Source organism: Haliaeetus leucocephalus, unplaced genomic scaffold, assembly GCF_000737465.1.
Source record: "Haliaeetus leucocephalus isolate CR32 unplaced genomic scaffold, Haliaeetus_leucocephalus-4.0 Scaffold880, whole genome shotgun sequence".
NCBI lineage: Eukaryota > Metazoa > Chordata > Aves > Accipitriformes > Accipitridae > Haliaeetus > Haliaeetus leucocephalus.
In genome coordinates, this window is record NW_010973316.1 from 3,347,745 (window position 1) to 3,367,243 (window position 19,499).

Here is a 19,499-nt window from a genome sequence, read left to right on the forward strand (position 1 = left end):
TGAGATACCATCTGACAGTAATAAGAAGCCGAGCTAACTCGACCCTTCATGGCTAAATTAATATCTTTTGCAATTGCAAAAAATGTGCATACAGTATTTAAATGGAATTTACAGTACCTTGGGAAGCTTTTGTTTTGAAGCAGCCTGCTCCATCACCCAGCACTGTGAGAGACTACAGATGCAAATCTTCAAAAACAGTGTCCTTCTTGCACTGAGCATAGGGATATTAAAAGCGACAATTACTTACACTTCACCATCACCATATAAACATCGATAGTGCAGATTGGAGGTTGGGGCAACCGCTCTCCCTTCTCCAAGAGGTCAGGGATCTCTCGAGTTGGGATTCCATCGTACGGCTTCCCACCAAAGGTCATAAGCTCCCAGATAGTGACTCCTAGACAGAAAAAAAAGAGTGTTAATATTTGAGGTCATACTACTCAGATTCCTTCACAATTTCTTACAGCACAGTATTCTGGCCCAGTTCTGGACTGCAATCTCTTCTTCATTACCACTGCCTGTAAAAACACTGAAGTTTGGCCTGCCATTTAAAAAGCTCAAGAAAATGGTGAAACAGCACTTTTAATCTTGAAAAGCAACTTCCCTCAGTTTTATTGGTGTAAGAAGCAGCATGATAGATCTGAGGCACAAGAGAAAGGTCTAAGACAAATAAATGGTGGTAAAGTAAATGGATGCAATAACAAAAGAATGCATCTCACTCTTTTATCATATCAAAACAGAAAATAAATGGCTGAGGTACTCTATTATTTTAAGGGGAAAAAACGCAGATGTTCCCTAACTTAGAGCATCAATTTCCCACAAAGGTACAGCACTGAGTAACATTATATCATTGTCTTTGCCTTGTAAGTCATTCACAGCCACTTGTATTATTTTTTTCCTTAAATCACCTTATGGACTTGAGTTATGATAGTGCTATTCTTCAAAACCAAGATTCTCTTTTTGAATAGCCATAGGATTTGTTTTGGCATCGGAGCTGGAAACAAAGATCACACATCATAGGTAACAGAATTAATCCCCCAACAAAATCTTAAATATTGAAAATGCTGCTCTCACACCAGTTTAACTTTTATTTTTATTGCAAAGGTCATTTTAAACACGCCTCTAGATCAATAACCATATTTTGCCAGCTGTCACGCTAATGTGAAAGGTGATGAGCAAAATTACCATATGTATAAAACACATATTTATTTCAGCCTCATTCACCTCTTTGTTGATGTTCAAGAACTGTAACTTGCCAATTGTTTTTGGTCTTGTCCTTTCTGATTATAGATATTCTGGGCTTCCTGCATTGAAAATTAATTTCATAAACAGAGGCGTATTTTTTCCTAAGTGATACGAGCTATACAGAATTTGAGGAGAAAGAGCAGCTTTACATGATTGATTTAACTTTCATATGTTTTTCTCATCTGAATAGGAGAGGGCAGCTAACCAGTCACAGCAGTGTCTTTTGCTGCTACCCACAGGTAAAAGTGAGTAATGAATAGAATTGTACACATTTTTGTTTCAAAATGATATGGCAACAGGAAATGCAAATAGGAGTCCATAGCCCTAGATACTGCTGAAAAATTCCACTTACAAAGGTCTACATGATTTTATTAGTAATAGCTGTACTAGATAAACAGGCACAATAGCTCGTCTGGATAACAGAATTAACAACAGTAAATGAACATCTCATTTCTCAAATGTGACTTTTTTTTTGGTGTGTGTGGAGTCCACATGAACTGACCTGTCTAGCCAATTCCCAAGTTTTCTGTGAAATTAAATGGATGCTTGTTTTAGTTAGCTTGGAGAGCTTGTCTCTCTCTCTTCTTTCTCTTGCTTTATTTGCTCTGTATTATGACAGATTCCCTTTTATCTGACTGTAGATGCAGAAAGTCCCATAAGCCTGAAAATGTTCTTTGACATTCATGGCTTTTAGAGTAAAGATTTTCAAAGGACTGCTGAAAATTATGGCCTGCAGCTGTATTTTTATGAATCTGTGGCTGAGCTGAAAGAGGCCTCCTTCTGTTGTAATAATCATCCCAGACCTTACAGTACTCGTCCCAGCAGGGACATCATGATAATGTATTTTAGTGAGCAGGGAAGTAACACAGGAGACAAGTAACAATTGCTGTTTAGAGTTACACATTTTTTTTTAAAAAAAAAAGGAAAAGCAAAACCCACTGGAATTAACTCCTCTAGGAAAAGAGGATGTCTTTAACATGGTAACACAAGTTGGTTTAATGCTCTACAAGAGACAAATTTTTAAACTAATCACATGAAGATTTACCATAGCTCCAAACATCACTCTGGTGGGTAAATTTCCTGTAGTGTATGCACTCCAGAGCCATCCACTTAATTGGCATCTAGGGAAAGACAAAAGAAATGTAACCTTAGAAATGTAATATTAAACCAATATTAAACAAATAGGTCCTGTATGTGGACATCAGCTTCCTCCCTGTTTCCTTTTTTCAACTGCAAGCTTAAAAAAAAGCAGCACTACCCAGCAGAGGAAATGGTTGTTCCTGCCCTCTAGAATGGGGCTTTGCCTCATAAAACATATGGAGGTGAGAAATACGAACCAGTTATCTGCAGAACTTCTCATACTACCCAAATTTTACTGATTCAGTTGTAGTGGAATAACTGACTTTTTCATCATACCTGTGTAAAGATGGGAGCAATGCAAAAACTACATCCAATCTCTCTAAATATGAAGTGCAGCAGAGAAGGTGGAATACAGAGCTCTTTTGCCTCAACAGTTTGCAAAACCAGACACTGCTATCTCAATTGCTCTCTAATGAGGCTAGTTAATAATGCAGTGTCCATTATACTTCACAGTCCACATAATCATCATCAGAGTAAACAGGCAATGGGGAGAATTTACAGTGCTTAATTTCTAACTCCTATTATTCTTTAGGAACTTAGCCTTCCCAGTTCTCTGTATCATTACTGCAGTGAGAAAAGTTGCTCCTGAAAGCAAGTCAAAAGTCCCAAGTTAGCCTTAGACTCTGAATCACCCCTGGGGGGAGCTCATCTCTTCTAGCAGAGAAGGCTGTGCAGGCAAACACAAACCTAGGTTTGGCATAAGGGTTTGCCCTGTCAAGTTTGTGTTAAAATGAGATTCACAGTGTTTCCTATTCCTGAGCTGGACCTGTAAGGCACAGTCTTGCAGTCCATTAATTTCTAATGGACAGACATTAAAAATAGATTTTTACCTGGCATGGACTTGTATGGGTCGCCTTTAATTTGGAACTATGGAATATGTACTGGAATAAACCAGAGAGATACATAACTGCACGCAAAATCTGAACAGATGGTGGGTGTAAAAGCAGAGGATGTGTCTTCAAACCCTTATGGAAATACCTTCCATGAAGTTGACTAACGAACATAACCTATACAGTTATGGCAAAAATAGCACTCTTTAATAAAGGTTGGCTTAGCACTTGTAAAGACAGTTCATCCTCCTCCACTAAACTCTGCAGAAATGTACTGCTTTCATTCCCATTAAATACGACTGGGTTGTTCCAAATTTGAACAATTGCTGAAGTAGCAAAACTGCATTGCTCATCATGGGATAACTTGGGTTGGAAGGGATCTCAGGAAGTCTCTAGTCAAACCTCAGGCTCAAAGCAGGTCCGGCTATGTCGTGGTTTCAGCCCAGCCTTTAACAAAGGACCACGCAGCCGCTCGCTCACTCCTCCCGCCCCCCTCCGGTGGGATGGGGAGGAGAATCAGAAAGGAGAAGAGAAAAAAAACCCCAAACAAAACGGAACCTCGAGGGTTGAGATAAGGACAATTTACTGGGACAACACAACACAAAAAAAAAAAAAAAAAAAAAGTTGCAACAACAACAACGGTAGTAATAAAAGAATATACAAAACGAGTGATGCACAGCGCAGCTGCTCACTGCCCGGAACCCGACGCTCTGCCACTTCCCCCACTGACAGCCGAGAGAGCACCCCCCAGCCCGCTTCCCATTTATATACTGAGCATGATGTCACATGGTATGGAATAGCTCCTCGGCTGGTTCAGGTCAGCTGTCCCGGCTGTGCCTCCCCCGACCTCCCAGGTTCCTGTAAAAATTAACTCTATCCCAGCTGAACCCAGGACAGGCTATAAGATCAGACCAAGTTACGCAGGGCTTTATCCAGTCTGGACTTGAAAATCTCCAAGGATGGAAACTGCACCACCTCCCTGGGCAACCTAATCAACCGCCTGATTGACCTCATGGTGGAAAAGTTTTTCCTTTTATCCAGTCTGAATCTGACTTAGCATGCCCTTAATACAACTTTAAGCTGCAAATGTCTTCTGGATTTCACAGGATGCTTCTCTGGAACTGGGAAGTGACACACCTGATGTGTAAATCCTGCTCCAGAACTCCCAGCGGTGTGACTGGCCTCACAAGTCCAAGACACCACCTAACAGCTGCCAGGGAACAGCTGGTTTGCAAGGACCAGCTCATTTTGCATCATTCACTGGCTGATGGAGGGATGAGGCAGAGGGCTTAGTGAAGAGGGGATTAGAGAACTGAAGGAATCAGGGAAAACTGCCAAAACTCCACCTTCCCTGCCAGGAGGTCTCTTTACTGGGGAAATGGGAAAGCACTGGTGACTCCTTTCAGGCTCTTCACCTTATTGACTGAAATGCCTATGCCAAGGGCAGCAGCCACACAAATAAGGCAGCAGCCCATCCAGGAGAGAAGCACATACTGGCAACAGCTGTTCGTCCCAGACAAGGGCGTAAGTGAGCACAGAAAAACACAGACAGCATGTAGACAGGAAGCAAACTGAACATTCAGGAAAAGGAATGACAGGAGAGGCAGAATCCCTTGGGATTTTGTGACAGGTTGAAATGTGGAATTTCAAGATGTTTAGGGAGCAGCCAGCAGCAGTAGGTACTTACAGCCTTTACTTACAGCCTTCTGAATTTTATAATGTATTTATCTGAAGGCGTTAGAAATGAGGTGAGGCACTACATGGATGTTGTGCGGTATGCTGAGAAGTTATATGGGAAAATGCCTGGTTTCAAAATTATCTTCAAGCTAGCTTTTTAGTGGCCTGGCATTCAGCATGGTATTGGAGACATGGATGCAAGAAATAGCATACGCAGGCTCTTCCAATGTGATAGAAGAGGTGGCTCTTTGTTGAGCATATGTAAACTTTCATATGCTACAAATACAAACATGTTCTCTGGCCTTCCTTTTTGTCTTCTGGAAAATTACTTGTCTGGGAAAATGGGACTGCAAGTTATTGAGGTCCTTGTGACCAAAGAAAGGAGTTGGCAGGAATGCCCTAGAACATCTGTCACTCATTGAACTGACTTCAGAAGTCTTCAAAACAAGACACAAAATGGAGCATCTCAACAAAACCTAATTCCGAGTGCGAAAACTGTTCAGACAATTATATTTCGGCACCTGGAGAAGCTCACTGAGCAAAAAATGAGTGGCTTTTATGTGTGCTGTCACAACACAGTTCTTCTAGAAGACAGGGCTTTGCTAAGTCACTGACAGACTTTCTTACACAGATAATAGTCCCATAGGAATACACTGCCCTCGCAAGTAACTTCAGGAGGTTTGTCACAGTGTGGTATATTTACTTCTAGACATGTTCAGTACTCACCTTCCCTCCATCAGCATTATACTCCTTTTCATCCCCTTCCAAAAGTCTGGCCAAGCCGAAGTCAGTGATCTTCACATGGTTTGGTGATTTTACCAAGACATTACGGGCTGCTAAGTCCCGGTGGACAAGTCTCCTCTCTTCCAGGTACATCATGCCCTGAAGGACAAAGAACAGTAAAATAATCTTAATGAGTCTTACACGATTTTTTAGAACTACTTTTCACTGGCGACATGTAAAATTTCTGGTTGCCTTATTAGTATTCACACTAAGAAAATGGCCTAGAGGGCAGAAGTTCAACACTGCCCTTGCTGTGAGCAGGAAGTGGGATTAGATGACCTTAGGTTCCTTCCAAAGCAAACGATTCTGTAAGATTCTATGATAATTGCCAAAGGAAAAAAAATCAACAAAAACCCACATAGATATCTCCTTTGCTCGTGCAAGTTTAAAATCTGGAAACGTAAGACAAAGAAAAGAAATATTACGACCCTTATTTTTCAGACAGGAAATCTGAAGGTTGTAAAAATATATTCAACTTAGCCAGAGCCCCACAGAAGTTAGGCCAGACTGGGAAACAATCCCAGCTCTTCTATGTTCCAGGCAAGTGTCTTCAATTCAAGATGAAGCTTCTTATTCATCTCCAAATGCTTTTAAAGTTGGACACGAATTTTCACTACCCTCAGTGGATTAGAAGGAAAACAATTCTTTATTCCAAGTGCTGCAACCCACTTGCCTTTTTACTCCCTTAAAATTTTGCATGTAGTATTATAATAAGACACTAGATCAATGGCCATTTTTTTAATAAGCATATATATTCCATTAGAGGTACTTTTGTTAACAAGCCCATCCAGCTGCCTTTAAATATAAGGTAACATATACTCCAGCTGCCTGGCCTTAACCTTATTCTTACTCTGGTAAGAGACTAACCATCCACCATCAGTATGAAAGTTTACATGATGCTTTGTGACACTGAGATGAACACCAAAGCTTGGTCTTATTAATTATATGACACATAAAGGATAGTCAGGCAGGGTTACAAGCCTATAATTTAATTAAAAGGCATTTATGACATTAACCATCATTATAAGAACCTACAGATGAAATTACACACTTGATAATTACCCTTAAGGTATCTCTTAATATATTAGCTCTGTATAATATATATGGTAATTTTAAAAAAGTCATTGCTGAATACCGAAGAGATCATATTATCCCATAATACAGATGATAATTCAGAGAGTCACAGGTAGTGATTAAAATAACCAGGTTACTCAGTGTCATGGGCCAGATTTTACTCCCTTTCACAGCGTGCTAAGTTCACACGAACCTATCCCTATACATACAAGGAGGACAATGCATATGAGTAAGGCACAACTCATGGTCACTGGGCCAGAATGTAGCTCTTTATTGACAGAAAGTAGATGTCTGTACAAAAAAGCATCCAGCGGAGCTCTGAACTGCTGTGGCTTTTAGGTGAAAAATTTCAGTGCAAACACCACTAAAAGGTTTGAAAATATGTGACAGAACATTTGGCATAAACACTATTTCATTTTTAATGTGGTAGGCTTTGCTGCAGTCAACATGAAAGTGGTTTGAAAGGGGACACAGGGACTCTTTGGCATAAAGCAAATGGAATTATTTTTTAAAAGCACTGCTCGTTGAAGCAAACACACCCTCCTGCCAATTGCAAATCAATACTTTTGGCTGTTGAACATCAGAACTGTAAGTCTTTGAAAGCATAAAGTTTTTCTGACATCAAATTAAAACCTGTAGAAAAAGGACAAATAAATCTCATAGGTCAAACAATCGGGAGTCACACAACAAACACACCATGAAACCAGAGGCACCATCATGACTTAGCACAAGAATTACCTCCTGAAGAAATCCAACCAGAAAAAGACAACACAGTCAATAGCAATGACACTGCGTAATGGAGGAAAAGCAACCACAAAAGTGGCCCTGTAAAATTCAGGCAGATGGGGAATTCATATAAATCCTGTTTCACATCTCTAACACTGAACAGTAACCACAAAGGGCTTCAAGTCAGTGTCAAAATCGCTCATAACAGGTCCTCTGGGCAGTAGGTGGACTACAGCAACCTCCCAGTCTCATGTCCCTCCTCTTCACCTGGGGGTCTTGCAACAAGTCTGCTGAGATGTCTGCAGGTAGGTGTCAACCAACCTGTCTGGACGTGCCACAGAAAGCCACTCAGAGAGCACCATGCCTGTGTTGTGTTGGGCTGAACAGTGCATGCAGGCAGGCAGGGCTCTGCAAGCTTTGTGGAGCAGCCTCTGGCCCACAATCATGTGTCCAGCTTTGCTGCTCTTACAGACAGTGAATCTAATTTTAAGGGTGGCTTCAGGGTGCCCTTAAATATACCACATAGTCATTCCTCACACATCTAAAATTATACTGGTTCTTTGCAGTTCCTGACAGTGCTGCCCTTGAAGCCAGGATTGCAGTCATGTGCAAACAGGCAGGCGTCCTTGTACTTCCCCCAAACACTTCCCTCCTGCAGCTCACAATCTCTTCCTCCACCTTCCACGGGATTAAGCTCCTCTCTTAAGTCTTGCATCTTTCACTGCAAAGGAGCTCCTCCCCGCAGAAAGTTTCAAGGTGCTGCTTACAATTCCTTTCTACTTAGTTTAGGAAATATCTCAATTTTTTAGAATGAACAGAAATACTTCTAAAACATCACAGATTAGAGATAACTTCCAATATCCTTATTTGGTCAAAATTCTCAATACCTCAGAATAAGGGGGGGAGAAAAGAAAGGTCCAAACCTTCAAACAGATCTTTGTGGGCAGAATCTGATGAGGACACAACAACCCAGAGAATTTGATGAGAGAATTCTATTGGTATCAGAATACATTAGGCCCAAATAAAATTGTCATTTTAAAAAGATTAATTTGCACCTATCAGCACTGAAATGATACGAAGATGTTGCAGATTTATTTTGGTGGAAATGAAGAAACAGAAATTCTGTCTTGTTAAAACCAAAATAGATGACCTGGACCAAGGCTTTAGCCTCCTGTCTTTAGCTAATGATGGCAGAAATGCATGGTAAGGTGTCCAGAAACATCCTTCACTGAAAGAGTTAAACAATCAAACTCTTAACCGTGCCTCCTTGGTCTTATTCTACCTTCTCTACATATCTAATTTCCAAGCATTTTTTAAATGTGTAGGCTAACACTTTAGGATGTTTCACTGTTTATTCTACTCATTCCTTTCCATTTATTTCAATCTTGTGCTATTATTTAATATCATCTTAGTAAGATTATATTTTATTCAACCTAACTTCACACTCTCTCATGAACTAGAAAGATGTGTAATCACCAACCCGAATACTGCTCCTAACCAATACCACACCTGGTTTTCTTTTCTATCCAGAAAAAGGGCAGAAATAGCTGTCTGTGTATCATTGAACTTACAGTTTACTTCACCTCTGTCAAACAAGCTTCTCATGGCTTTTTCCCCCCTGTGTTACCTGCAAAGCTAAAAACAACCCATGTACAGCTGACAGCTGCAAAATCCTCTGCAGGTCCATGACCTGCAGAAATGTAGATCCTCTTAGGAATAGCCAGTGTAAACATGTTCAATTTTCCTGATACCCTATCAACAAGTTTTAAAGGTGGATGGTGGAAGTATAAGAGAAAAGGTGTATATATGTATATATTTTCAATAAATGAGATTATACAAGCAGAATGAAAACAGTCTAAAAATGGGAATCCTACAATATTCACTACAGCAATACTGTCTAAACATATACTAGGCCAAGAATCATCATTTGAAGGCATTTTTGAACCTGGCAGGGAAAGTGCTCTATATGCATCTCTAATCTTTTTACATGATACAGAAGTACGATAACAAAAAAATACTCTCTGCATTACACAGCTGGTGCCATCACCACCCAACAAGCCCATGATCAAATACCAAGAGGACATTTTATGAGAGTTGCAAGACAAAACTACAAGTGACCCTAGACCCTGACAATGGAAAAAGATCTGTTTGTAAAAATGACACTTTAAAGCCTGATCCAAAAGACACTATGCTGTGCCATTTGCAGTGTGATCTGTGAGGCTGGGGAAATGAAGTGCCCTTCAGAACTTGTGCAAATGAGAGCTATGCAGATCCTATATAATTATCAAAGTATAAAATGTCCAGTCCAGTTAATAAGAAACCCCATACTTTAGTATACTTATTAGAACATCCACAATAGGGTGGGACTTTTATGCAGATCACTGAGAGGAAAAAGTTCAACATCAAGACATTACAGATCAGTTGTCTCATTATCTCTGAGCCCAGATTCACCTCTCACAAACACAAGAATCAGCCATGACCTACCAATCACTGATGCTTCCTCATCACAGTCACGACAGAGGTTTCCACACAGAGAATGCCACTAGAAATGCAATTACTGCTGGGATCCCTTAACATAAAACCACTCTCTGAATTGGCACCTAATGCTATTAAGAAGTCAGACAGCCACTGCAAACAGCTATAACACCGATAAGTTGAAGAATTCCCTTTGGAACTTCAGGATGAGTGAGGAATAGCCTTTTATCTTTCACAACTGCACCCCTTATCCTCACCCTGTACTAGTGTGATGTATGAAGACAAACCTGTGCTATATGGATATTTACTTAGATGTACACAGCAGTAAAACCACCTGTAGTCTAGATCCCTTCTACCTGTGTGATTATGCAACTGTGAAAATGTAAATTCTACTTTCCGAAGCAGACACAAATGCCCTTTCCAGGACTTCGATTAGTGTTAAAGGTCTTTTATCCTTGTCCACAGTTACTAACCTGACCTGCCCATGTGTTTGTATATTTCACAAAAGGCTTGCAACAGCACCAGGGAAACTAATAGCAATGCTGAGGGGTAGAATAGGCTTGTAATAAGCCAAGATGGCTTTGTTCAAAGAAGGGAAGTGGACAGGAAAGATGTAAACGGCCACTAGGAGCTTAACACCAGTAAGAATATCCTGCCTGTCACTTTTCAGCCGTGATAGTTTTCTATGTAATAACTAGGGGAAAAAAACCCAGCAGTTTTATTAGCCGAAGTGAATCCTGCTCTCTACCCATCAGTTTACTCTCAGAGTTGGCTAGAAATAATGGAGAACAACAATTATCTTGTTGCATAGACTAAAAGTTAGTCATTAAGAGCTATAAAAGAAGAAAGTCTTTCCCAGTTTTATTATGGAGTGTTTGTGAAGTCTCTGGGATTGTGGATAGACAGATTTGGTATGGTCATTTCAGGTACACTCATGCTCTTTTCACAAGAAAAATGACAGACCTGAAAATGAGGTAACATGCTGGCAACAAAGTGAAGTGGGACAGTGGAAAGGAGACTTTGTGTCAAAAAATCCATGGGAGGACAGAAGACAATGAGATGGGACAGCTTTCTGATCTTTCCAAGTGCTGAACTGCACTAGAAAGTATCAAATTAGGTTCATAAAGTATTAGGACTTCTAGTGCTGCAGACGTCTACAGAGGAGTATCATCAAAGGCGGGCTGGTGGTGGAATAAAAGAATAAAGGGATTTTTTAAAAAAACAAAACGACGTTTTTCTTCAAAGTTATGGGTTTGTCTCCTAAGATCTCCTGCCTTTAAGACATGGTTATAATTTGCTGTTTTCTTACTTTACTACCAGTGTTATTTTCTGCTGCTGTCATTTGTCTCCCAGTTCCTGAGGGTAGTTTTTGAGCACGGCCTCCATTTGTAGAGCTCAGAGTGTAAGAGTTGCAAGCATAGACCATTTCAGATGCTGTTATTTTATTTCCTTTACTTTTCTGGACTTTTCAGAGTTCCACCTGCCCACGAGGGTGCTTCTGGATTCGTTTCAAAGGTGGCAGCTGCCATTCGGGGAATGTCCAACTCTCTGAATTCCATGAGCCTTGTCTGAAAGCTCTTTCCATTAGGTGCCTGTACTTCATTTCCAGAAAAAAGGTATTCATTACTCAGGACAGAATTTAAGCAGGTAAGTCGTTAAATGCAGAGTCCCTTTGCGATAATTACCAGAGATGAACTAAAGTGTGCTGAATCACTAACGAAAGTTTAAGTATATACATATGTCTTTGCATGATACAAGACATCATTCTGCAAGACAATTCAAATTAAAAAAATAAAGACTGTCACCTGCCCCAAAACTTCAGCAATACCAGCAGATGTACTATAAACACTTTTTTTTCAGTGGGACTTTTTGCTGTTTTCTATAATAAATGTTATTACCTCCCTAAATAGAGGGAATGTTGATCTTACCCATCCAGAAATTAAGAGCAGCCTGCCTTTCTTCGATAATAACTTCCACCCACCAAAGCCAGCACATATGGCAGATTCATCAAACAGGTAAGTGAAGGAAGAAAATTTCAAGTCCCACTCAAATCTCAGGGACATTAATCACCAACCTTGGAGACTGCCCTCTTTTCATCCTAATAACTTGAGGCTAGCTTAATAACAGGAATCACTACTGAAAGCTTGAAATGATCATCTTTTCCCCCACTTACCCCATGGAAAAAGTGTAATTTTACCTGGGGCTAAATATGCTTTCAAGGAAAACACGGTGCCCTTTGTTGTCAGGAGCAACCAGAATCATCTAAGTAGCTGTTACTCCAGAGATAACTGTGCGAGGGAAAAACTGACACTGCTTTCAAATACACTGACTCAGCTGCAGAGGTGTGATTTGTTACGTAGGTCTGCTTGAGAGCTGGGACTGGAGGTCATCCTCACAGCCAAGGGAAAGCAAAGGATGCTAACTATTTCGGTCCAAAGCTGCCAGACTGAGCTGGGAACTCACACCTTGTGGTATGCACACCTCCACCAGGTTAGCTCCCAAGGATTTCTGAAAATGTCTGGAGTTCTGCCGACTCTGGTAAAGCTGCCAAGGGAGGCCTATTCCTGCATCATGAGCTGTGGTATAACCCCAAATATTTAGGAGTTCAATTACTTCCCATTTATATGCGGTAAGTTAATACCTCTCTTTGGTAAAGGGTGGACAAAAGAAACTTATGTGATAGTAATATATTTCTTCCCATCTCCTGTTCCCTTGACTAAGCTCTCTCTCTTTCTCATGGTTTCTCTTCTCTACAGTTTACTTAAGTTTGAAGAATTGTGCTATTGACATGTAACAAGCTGTATCTTGAGGTAAAAGTGCTTTTATCTCAAGCTGGTTGTCTTTAGATGCAGCCTTAGGGTACAAAGCTGATATAACTAGCTGGATTTTCCTACAGCCGCTTTAGACCTGTCTACCTGACCAGGACCAGACAACTGAAGCTTTGCTAGACCTGCACTGGTCTAGCTGGTGTGACATAAGCAGCGTGGATCCTGTGTATTCATGCCTGCTAATATATCCCTTTTCTCACAGTCCTGCTGTGACATTGCTGAACGGTTTCAGACTAAACAGTTCAGAGTACACAGCAGCAAGCCCAAAGCTATCTGTACTTGACTTAAGGGACAGGATCCCAGTGCAGTTGGATTATTACCCCTATGGAAAGGTACCGGTGCAAATACAAATCCTGCACAGGTAACTCAAGCTAATTCTGCCGTGAAAAGAGTTAGCGGTGATGTTTTGCACACAGGTTAGTCTTACATGTCTCCACTTGCGGATCCCCTAGAAGTACAAATTCTGTCTGCTCACACATGGGAGTGTGATTGTACATTGGCTGACTCAGCTGAAGAACAAAATCCAGATGACCTGGCTTCATACCAACCACAGGAGGACACACGCTACCTGTGGCAGTACAAAAATGCCAGTTACCCATCAAAAGAACAAGTCTGGGAAAAAAAAGTCTACACCAGATCTTTGCTCTGCATCATGTGGCTGCTGTAGTATATTTGTTCCAGTAATAGGAGTCCTAAAGCCTGATTTACTACATTGCTGAGCTATGGCCCAAGACACAAAATAAAAAAGACGCTAAAGCATAACAGGTCAAAACAAAGCCAGGAAGCAAAAGGAAAGGGAAAGAGGCTATGAGACTAAAGTTTAGATGAGAATTACAGGAAAAATGCAGGCTACTCCAAAATGACAGGTGATTCATAAAGGGAGAAAGAGCAGAAAGAAATGAGAGAAGAAGCAAGTTCATAAGCTTATGACATTTCACGACTTAATTGACTGGACTGAGCAGACATTTTGATGGGCCCAGACCCACTACAATTCTAAATTAAAATCTCAGGAGTGCCTTCTCGCCCTTTCAAAGCACAGATAAATGGGCCACCGCTGAACTGACTGGTTCATGATTTTGAGGTTGTGGGGTCCTTAAAATGAAGCTATCTATCCCGGGTGGGTGTGGAAGTTCCTCAGGCATCACCAGATGTCCTTTGTCTGAACTCCTGTGAAGAGTATGAGTTGTGTCCCTGGCTCCCTCAAATTATGCAGATATCTAGATTAGGTGGTGCTGAACATAACTAGTCTGTGAAGCACTTCATGTTCTTCTGATGAAAGATGTTACATAAATATATTAAGTAGCATAAGCAATGAGATGCAAACCAGGTATTTCAATACTGCCCATGCTGCATGTGCCTCCAAGTTCTGGTCCCACCTACGGTCACATCTGTGCAGCTGCTACATGGGCTGTTTAGGATGGGAGAAAAAAAAGTTCACTCCTATGCATGACATTCCTGAGGGAGGAAGCTGTGGAGTTGTATCTAATCTCCCTTTTGCAATTAAGACTATTGCCACAGTGCTTCCTTAAGACAGCTGGGTGCAAGGTCCTCTCCTATGCCAGCTTTAGTGCCTTCAATGAGCAAACTGGCTCATATTGGCTGTGTTACTACTTCACGTGGGCCAGGTGTCCCAGCCTCCTGGGCCGTGTGGACACAGGCTACATCAGTCTCCTGCAGTACCTTCTCCCTATTCCCAAAGTACTCAAAAGGACAGGGATATTCTCCTGTAATCTATGAAGAAAATCACAGCTCATCTTATGGTATTGCAGCCCAAAGAGGCGAGACAAACTGTAGCTTGTATCTGTGCTTATAATAAACACATCACCAGTAAGGACACAGTAACCTGGATACAGCTTTGCAGCTTCTCTCATACCCTTACTAGGCCAACATAGATGCGATGCACAAATATACATTGCAGCAGAGACGCACCAAGAGAGTTTCTGACCCTCCAGTTACTGAACAGGACCAACAGCTGTAATAGGAAAAACTTAACAAAGTCAGGGACTTGTGGGTAAAGGGTCACCCCCAAGACTTTGATAAAGTACTTAGCGTCTGATGCCTCCCTGCTAGCTCTGCAGTATCTGCTTCTCACAAGGGCTTCTGTAGGTGAGCACACAAACCATACAGGTGTTTTCAAAAGACTGTCCTTTGGGTGCATTGCCCCATGCAGTAAGAGAAAAAAGCAAGGAAGAAATCTACTGATGGTCCTTTTGTAAGAAGATGACTGACTGTTCAGATGCAGATTTCTGTTCCACTGCTGGGACGCCCTTCCACAGATGTACCACAGGCCTCAGTCAGAATTTAACACTTGCTGTGTCTGCTAATGCTAACACAACTCACCTTTGTCCAGGAAGCTCAGAAGTACTTAGCACTGTTTTGGCTGCAACTGCAGCTACATGTTGTCAACACCTTTTTCTGTAAAAGAAGCCTTTAAATAAGAACTAACTGCCTAAATAAGAAACTTATTACTGCAAAACTCTCCTTGCTGGGCAATAAACACTTACTGCAAAGTAACTACAGTTAAGAGGCTGGCAGGAACACAGTCTTTACGACAAAGACTGTGAATTACTGTTTCAAAAGCGAATTCTAGTAACCTGTGCTACACATGCCAGCAGGGAGAATGTACCTATCCTCTGATTTGAGGAGTACTCAGAGACATCAGGTTTCAGCTCCCAGTGGATCACATACTCCTGGAAAGCGTTTGATGGTTTTCAAAGTGGCAACCAAAGAGAGAGGTATCAGTGCATTAACAATCTTAAAGGGCTTTTTGAATGCTTTTCTTCTCTCTTAGATTAATTGCTACAGTTAGACTAGCTCCAGCTCCTTCCTCTGAAGAGGCAGGCAGCCTAAATGTGTCCTATAAAGGATCTCCCAGTGCAACTTGAACAGTGGAGCTGTGACCAGTGCTTTCTTAATACTCTGTAGTTATAAACTGTCCATGAGGGAGAGAACTTGGCTTTCTTGAAACAAAGCCTGCAGAGAAGCCTGTGCTCGGAGGGCCAGCAGCATACTAAACAACAGGCTACCTTTCCCCCACCCCAGCCACTGACCTCTTGCCAATACAATTACAATCGGGAGAGTATATTGTGTAGTGCATTCACTCTCTCCAAGAAAGTGTATTTAAAATGGATTACTTCTGCTCCTTAGGCAGGTGATCAATAGAGATGTGGACTGCAACAAGTACAGAGCTGTCTGTGGGCTGCAGCACTTATCCTCTGTGTCTCTTCAGAAATTAATTAAAAATCAATGAAGTGTGCAGACTATTAATAAGGAACCTCCAGATTAACAGATACAAGCACAGCCTTCCCCCAGCTTCAGAACAAATGCAACCACAGTGCAAGCACATTAGAAATTCTCCAGCACTTCAAACAATACTGTAAGAACTGTGACCTTTCATGGCTATGCCCTGCATCTGACTGAACTGCAATATTCTCAACTTTATGCACCCTTAATAAATTATATGCTATTTGTTTCAAGTTGGTTAAACAGGAGGACTTGGGGTAAGCATTTAGAGGCTTCAGATTTACTGTGCTGGCTTTCTAGAAAATGGTCTTATGACAAAGCAAAATCACCAGCATGGAGATCAGATCCAGCAAACATCTAACAGAGGAATATGTGCACTTTGTAATCCTGGAGGTCACTCTCACGATTCAGCAATAACTGATGAATTCAGTTATCTGACTTCAACAACCTGAAGACTATGCTTTGCAACCTGCTAAATGCTTAATTACTGTGGACGATTGAATTTGCCTGGGCTTAGAAGCAGCTGGGCAGGGGCTGGAGAAAGGCATTTTTGTTGCTAGTTTCTGTCAGTCAGGACCCCCATCTCTACTACCCCTCCACAGACCACACTTTATGTTAATAAACATACTAATTTGATAAATAAAGATTTAATAAACAAAGCTGTGTTTTAGGAGAAAGATGAAATGACTTGCCCAAGATCATTGGTGTTGGGGCAGAGCCAGGGACTGCTCCTAGGTCTCAGGAATCCCCGGTCCAATACAACACCTATCTACGCTTAGTTACAAACCCACCTTTTTCGTACAGCTTTCTTGGGAAATGAGTACTGACCCAGTAGCAGATAATAGTTTTCCACTGGAAGTGCACTGATAAACTGACATGTCATGCCTCATGTTGTGGGTTATGATAATAAAGTATGTGACAAAACAGGTCTTTCCTGTACTCTGTGTACTTGGCTGGTTCAGATGAGACAATGTTTTTGGACAGCTGAACTTCTTATTCTCCCCTTCTCTTGGGCAGTGTCCACTGAGCATACAGGGAACACTGTGGTGGCTACTATCTTGTGTGTTCAGATGAAAATCCTACAAGAAGAGCACACAGCAGCTCCCTGCTTTGCAAAAGGCAAATATGTATATAATTCCACTGATCCCCCTGAAACACTTGAGAGGGGAAGTGTTTGACCTCAAGAAGCATGTTTCATAGGGCACTTTTGGTCCAGTTAAAAGCTTTTAATATTATCCTGTGTTCTCATTAAATTAAGCATGGATGACTTTTTTTTTCCCCCTCAGCAGACAGCATGATCGGGGCTGAATTTCTGAGGTAGGTGCCTTTACTTGAAAGATGCCCCTGAAGCACACACAGCTTCAGGGCTCTGTATGACCACTTTTAAAATCACCATTTCAGTGTAAATAGGAATACAACAGGACAATGGAAGCACTGCTTCTCCTAGAAACCACCACTTTCAAAAGCTATTCCACTGCAAGGGCCACTGGGCTCTGCAGGAGAAAAGTGGAACAAGGGCATATTTACCCTCTCCCACTCCTGTTTTCTTCTCATGTGAGCAGAGCGAGCAGGCGGTCTGTATGTTGGCTTCTGCTTAGGACTGCAATATTGTTGTACAAAAGAAAATGTTCTGAATTTATTCTACATGCTTTTGATACTCTGATTCAAGAGAGTTCTTGAATAAATTAAAGCTTTGAACCTCCAAACTCTGTTGCCACTAGGTTTCTGAGCACTTCTTAAAACCCCACATCATAGGTAACCATAGTTACCTATTTCATACTTTTCTTTTTTCCCCTTTTCTAATTGAGAAGCTTATGACAGCTGACAGAACAGGAGAGGCCAGCCACATAAACCGAGTGTGCTAGCCTGATAATGGCTGGAGAAACTGCTAAATAATCCATTAACCTTATTCAATAAATCCAGATGAATGCTAGAGTGGGGTGGGTGGAAGACAGAAATGTGGTTTCAAGAGACACATATTTCCTCCCAGCTAAAACGTCACATTATTATTAATGGTTCAGAGCATCACTGTGTTGACAGTGAGAGCCCACAGAGTGTGAGTCAAACCGCCACCGTGCTCCGCTAGTTACGTGCATTCAGACTGAATAGCCTTTAGTGCATGTGTGGGGGTTAATCATTAAATACAGCCTGTCACTTTTCACTTCATGATGCTGAGGAGGATGTTTATAACACAGATTATTTATCCAAGAATATATGAAAGGTCCATATGCTTCTTGAGCGTATGGAAACAACAGCCAGTGACTTTGCACTGGCAAAGTAAGGGACAACTGAGCACTGCCCACTGCACTGGGGTGCACGATCTGTCCCCTTCTCTGCTCCTCTGTACCTCAGCTCAGCCCTATCTAGACAGTAACACCAACTCCATGGAGATGTGAGGATAGCATCCACATCAGGTTTAGACAAGCCCTCACGTTACTTTGTTACAAGTTACTCACACAAAATAAAGTATAATTCTACCCTTTAGGTATATGGACTCAGATAATTACAGAGCACTGCCTGCAGTAATATTTTGTGCTAAGCATCAGTTCACTTGTCCTGCAAAGTGGTTCTACAGTTTTACCATGGGAACACAATCCTACACAGAGGAGAAACTACTTCTCAAGTTGTAAATGCCTAAAAAGAAACCTTCATTATGTCCTCAAAATAAAATCAATTCTTCTTTTTGCCTAGATCTCAGAAATATCTAAATGTAGTTTGGTTCAAGCTTTCAAAAGCCATTAACTTTTAAGGTGAATCCCAGCACTGGAGGTTTCAGTTCCCAAATCTGAGAAACTTCTCAGTGAGTGAGAACTGGCTCTTTTAATTGATCTCTCTACACTTCCCAGCTACAGCAAATACTTCAGTTACAGCTACATTTTTGTCAAGCTGTCTCCGGAGCCATGGATGCCATGATTTATTTGAAAAGAAAGAAAAAGACTCATGACTTTGACATCTCAAGATTTGAGCATGTGGGTGGGTGAATACACTGGAAATTTTGAGAGCTGCTGAGCTGAAACAGGTGACCTGAGTAGAACAAAGAGGAATTGGGGCAGGTATATTTCCACTGATAGTAACATTTCAAGGTCTTAAGACTCAATTCCTGAGTCACTAAACTTAAAGGGAGTTTTTCAATTAATTACAAGTGAGACAGGGTCAAGCCTTGGGTCAGTGCTGCTACCACTGCACAGCACCCAGCTGGAACCTGCAAAGTGGGTTGAAATGGTTTTTAATCATTGGCAAAGTAATTCACCGGGGAAGCAGAGGAAACCTAACACCCTTGGGCTCCTCTAAAATCCCGAGTCTTCTTTGAGAAGACTCACACTTGACCTTTCTCCCCAGCTATGAACCCATGCCTTTTTGCCTCTCACTCTAAACCACAGCCATGAATTTTTCTATGATTTACAATGACAAACTGCTAGCCCCAGCTATGGAATATGCGTGGGGCATTGCCTTGAGTAGCTGAAGGCCTTTTAGTAGGAAT

At 41.4% G+C, this 19,499-nt stretch overlaps 1 protein-coding gene across 1 annotated transcript in view; it reads right to left on the reverse strand.

Annotated features, from left to right (window-relative positions):
- ERBB4 (v-erb-b2 avian erythroblastic leukemia viral oncogene homolog 4) overlaps positions 1-19,499 on the reverse strand; it is a 402,050-nt gene that overhangs the window by 28,014 nt on the left and 354,537 nt on the right. The window contains exons 21-23 of the mRNA XM_010583267.1: positions 5,616-5,771; positions 2,288-2,363; positions 248-394 (exon numbers count right to left, since the gene is read on the reverse strand). Of these exons, the coding sequence (XP_010581569.1) occupies positions 248-394; positions 2,288-2,363; positions 5,616-5,771 (379 nt within the window). The remainder of the gene's footprint in view (positions 1-247; positions 395-2,287; positions 2,364-5,615; positions 5,772-19,499) is intronic.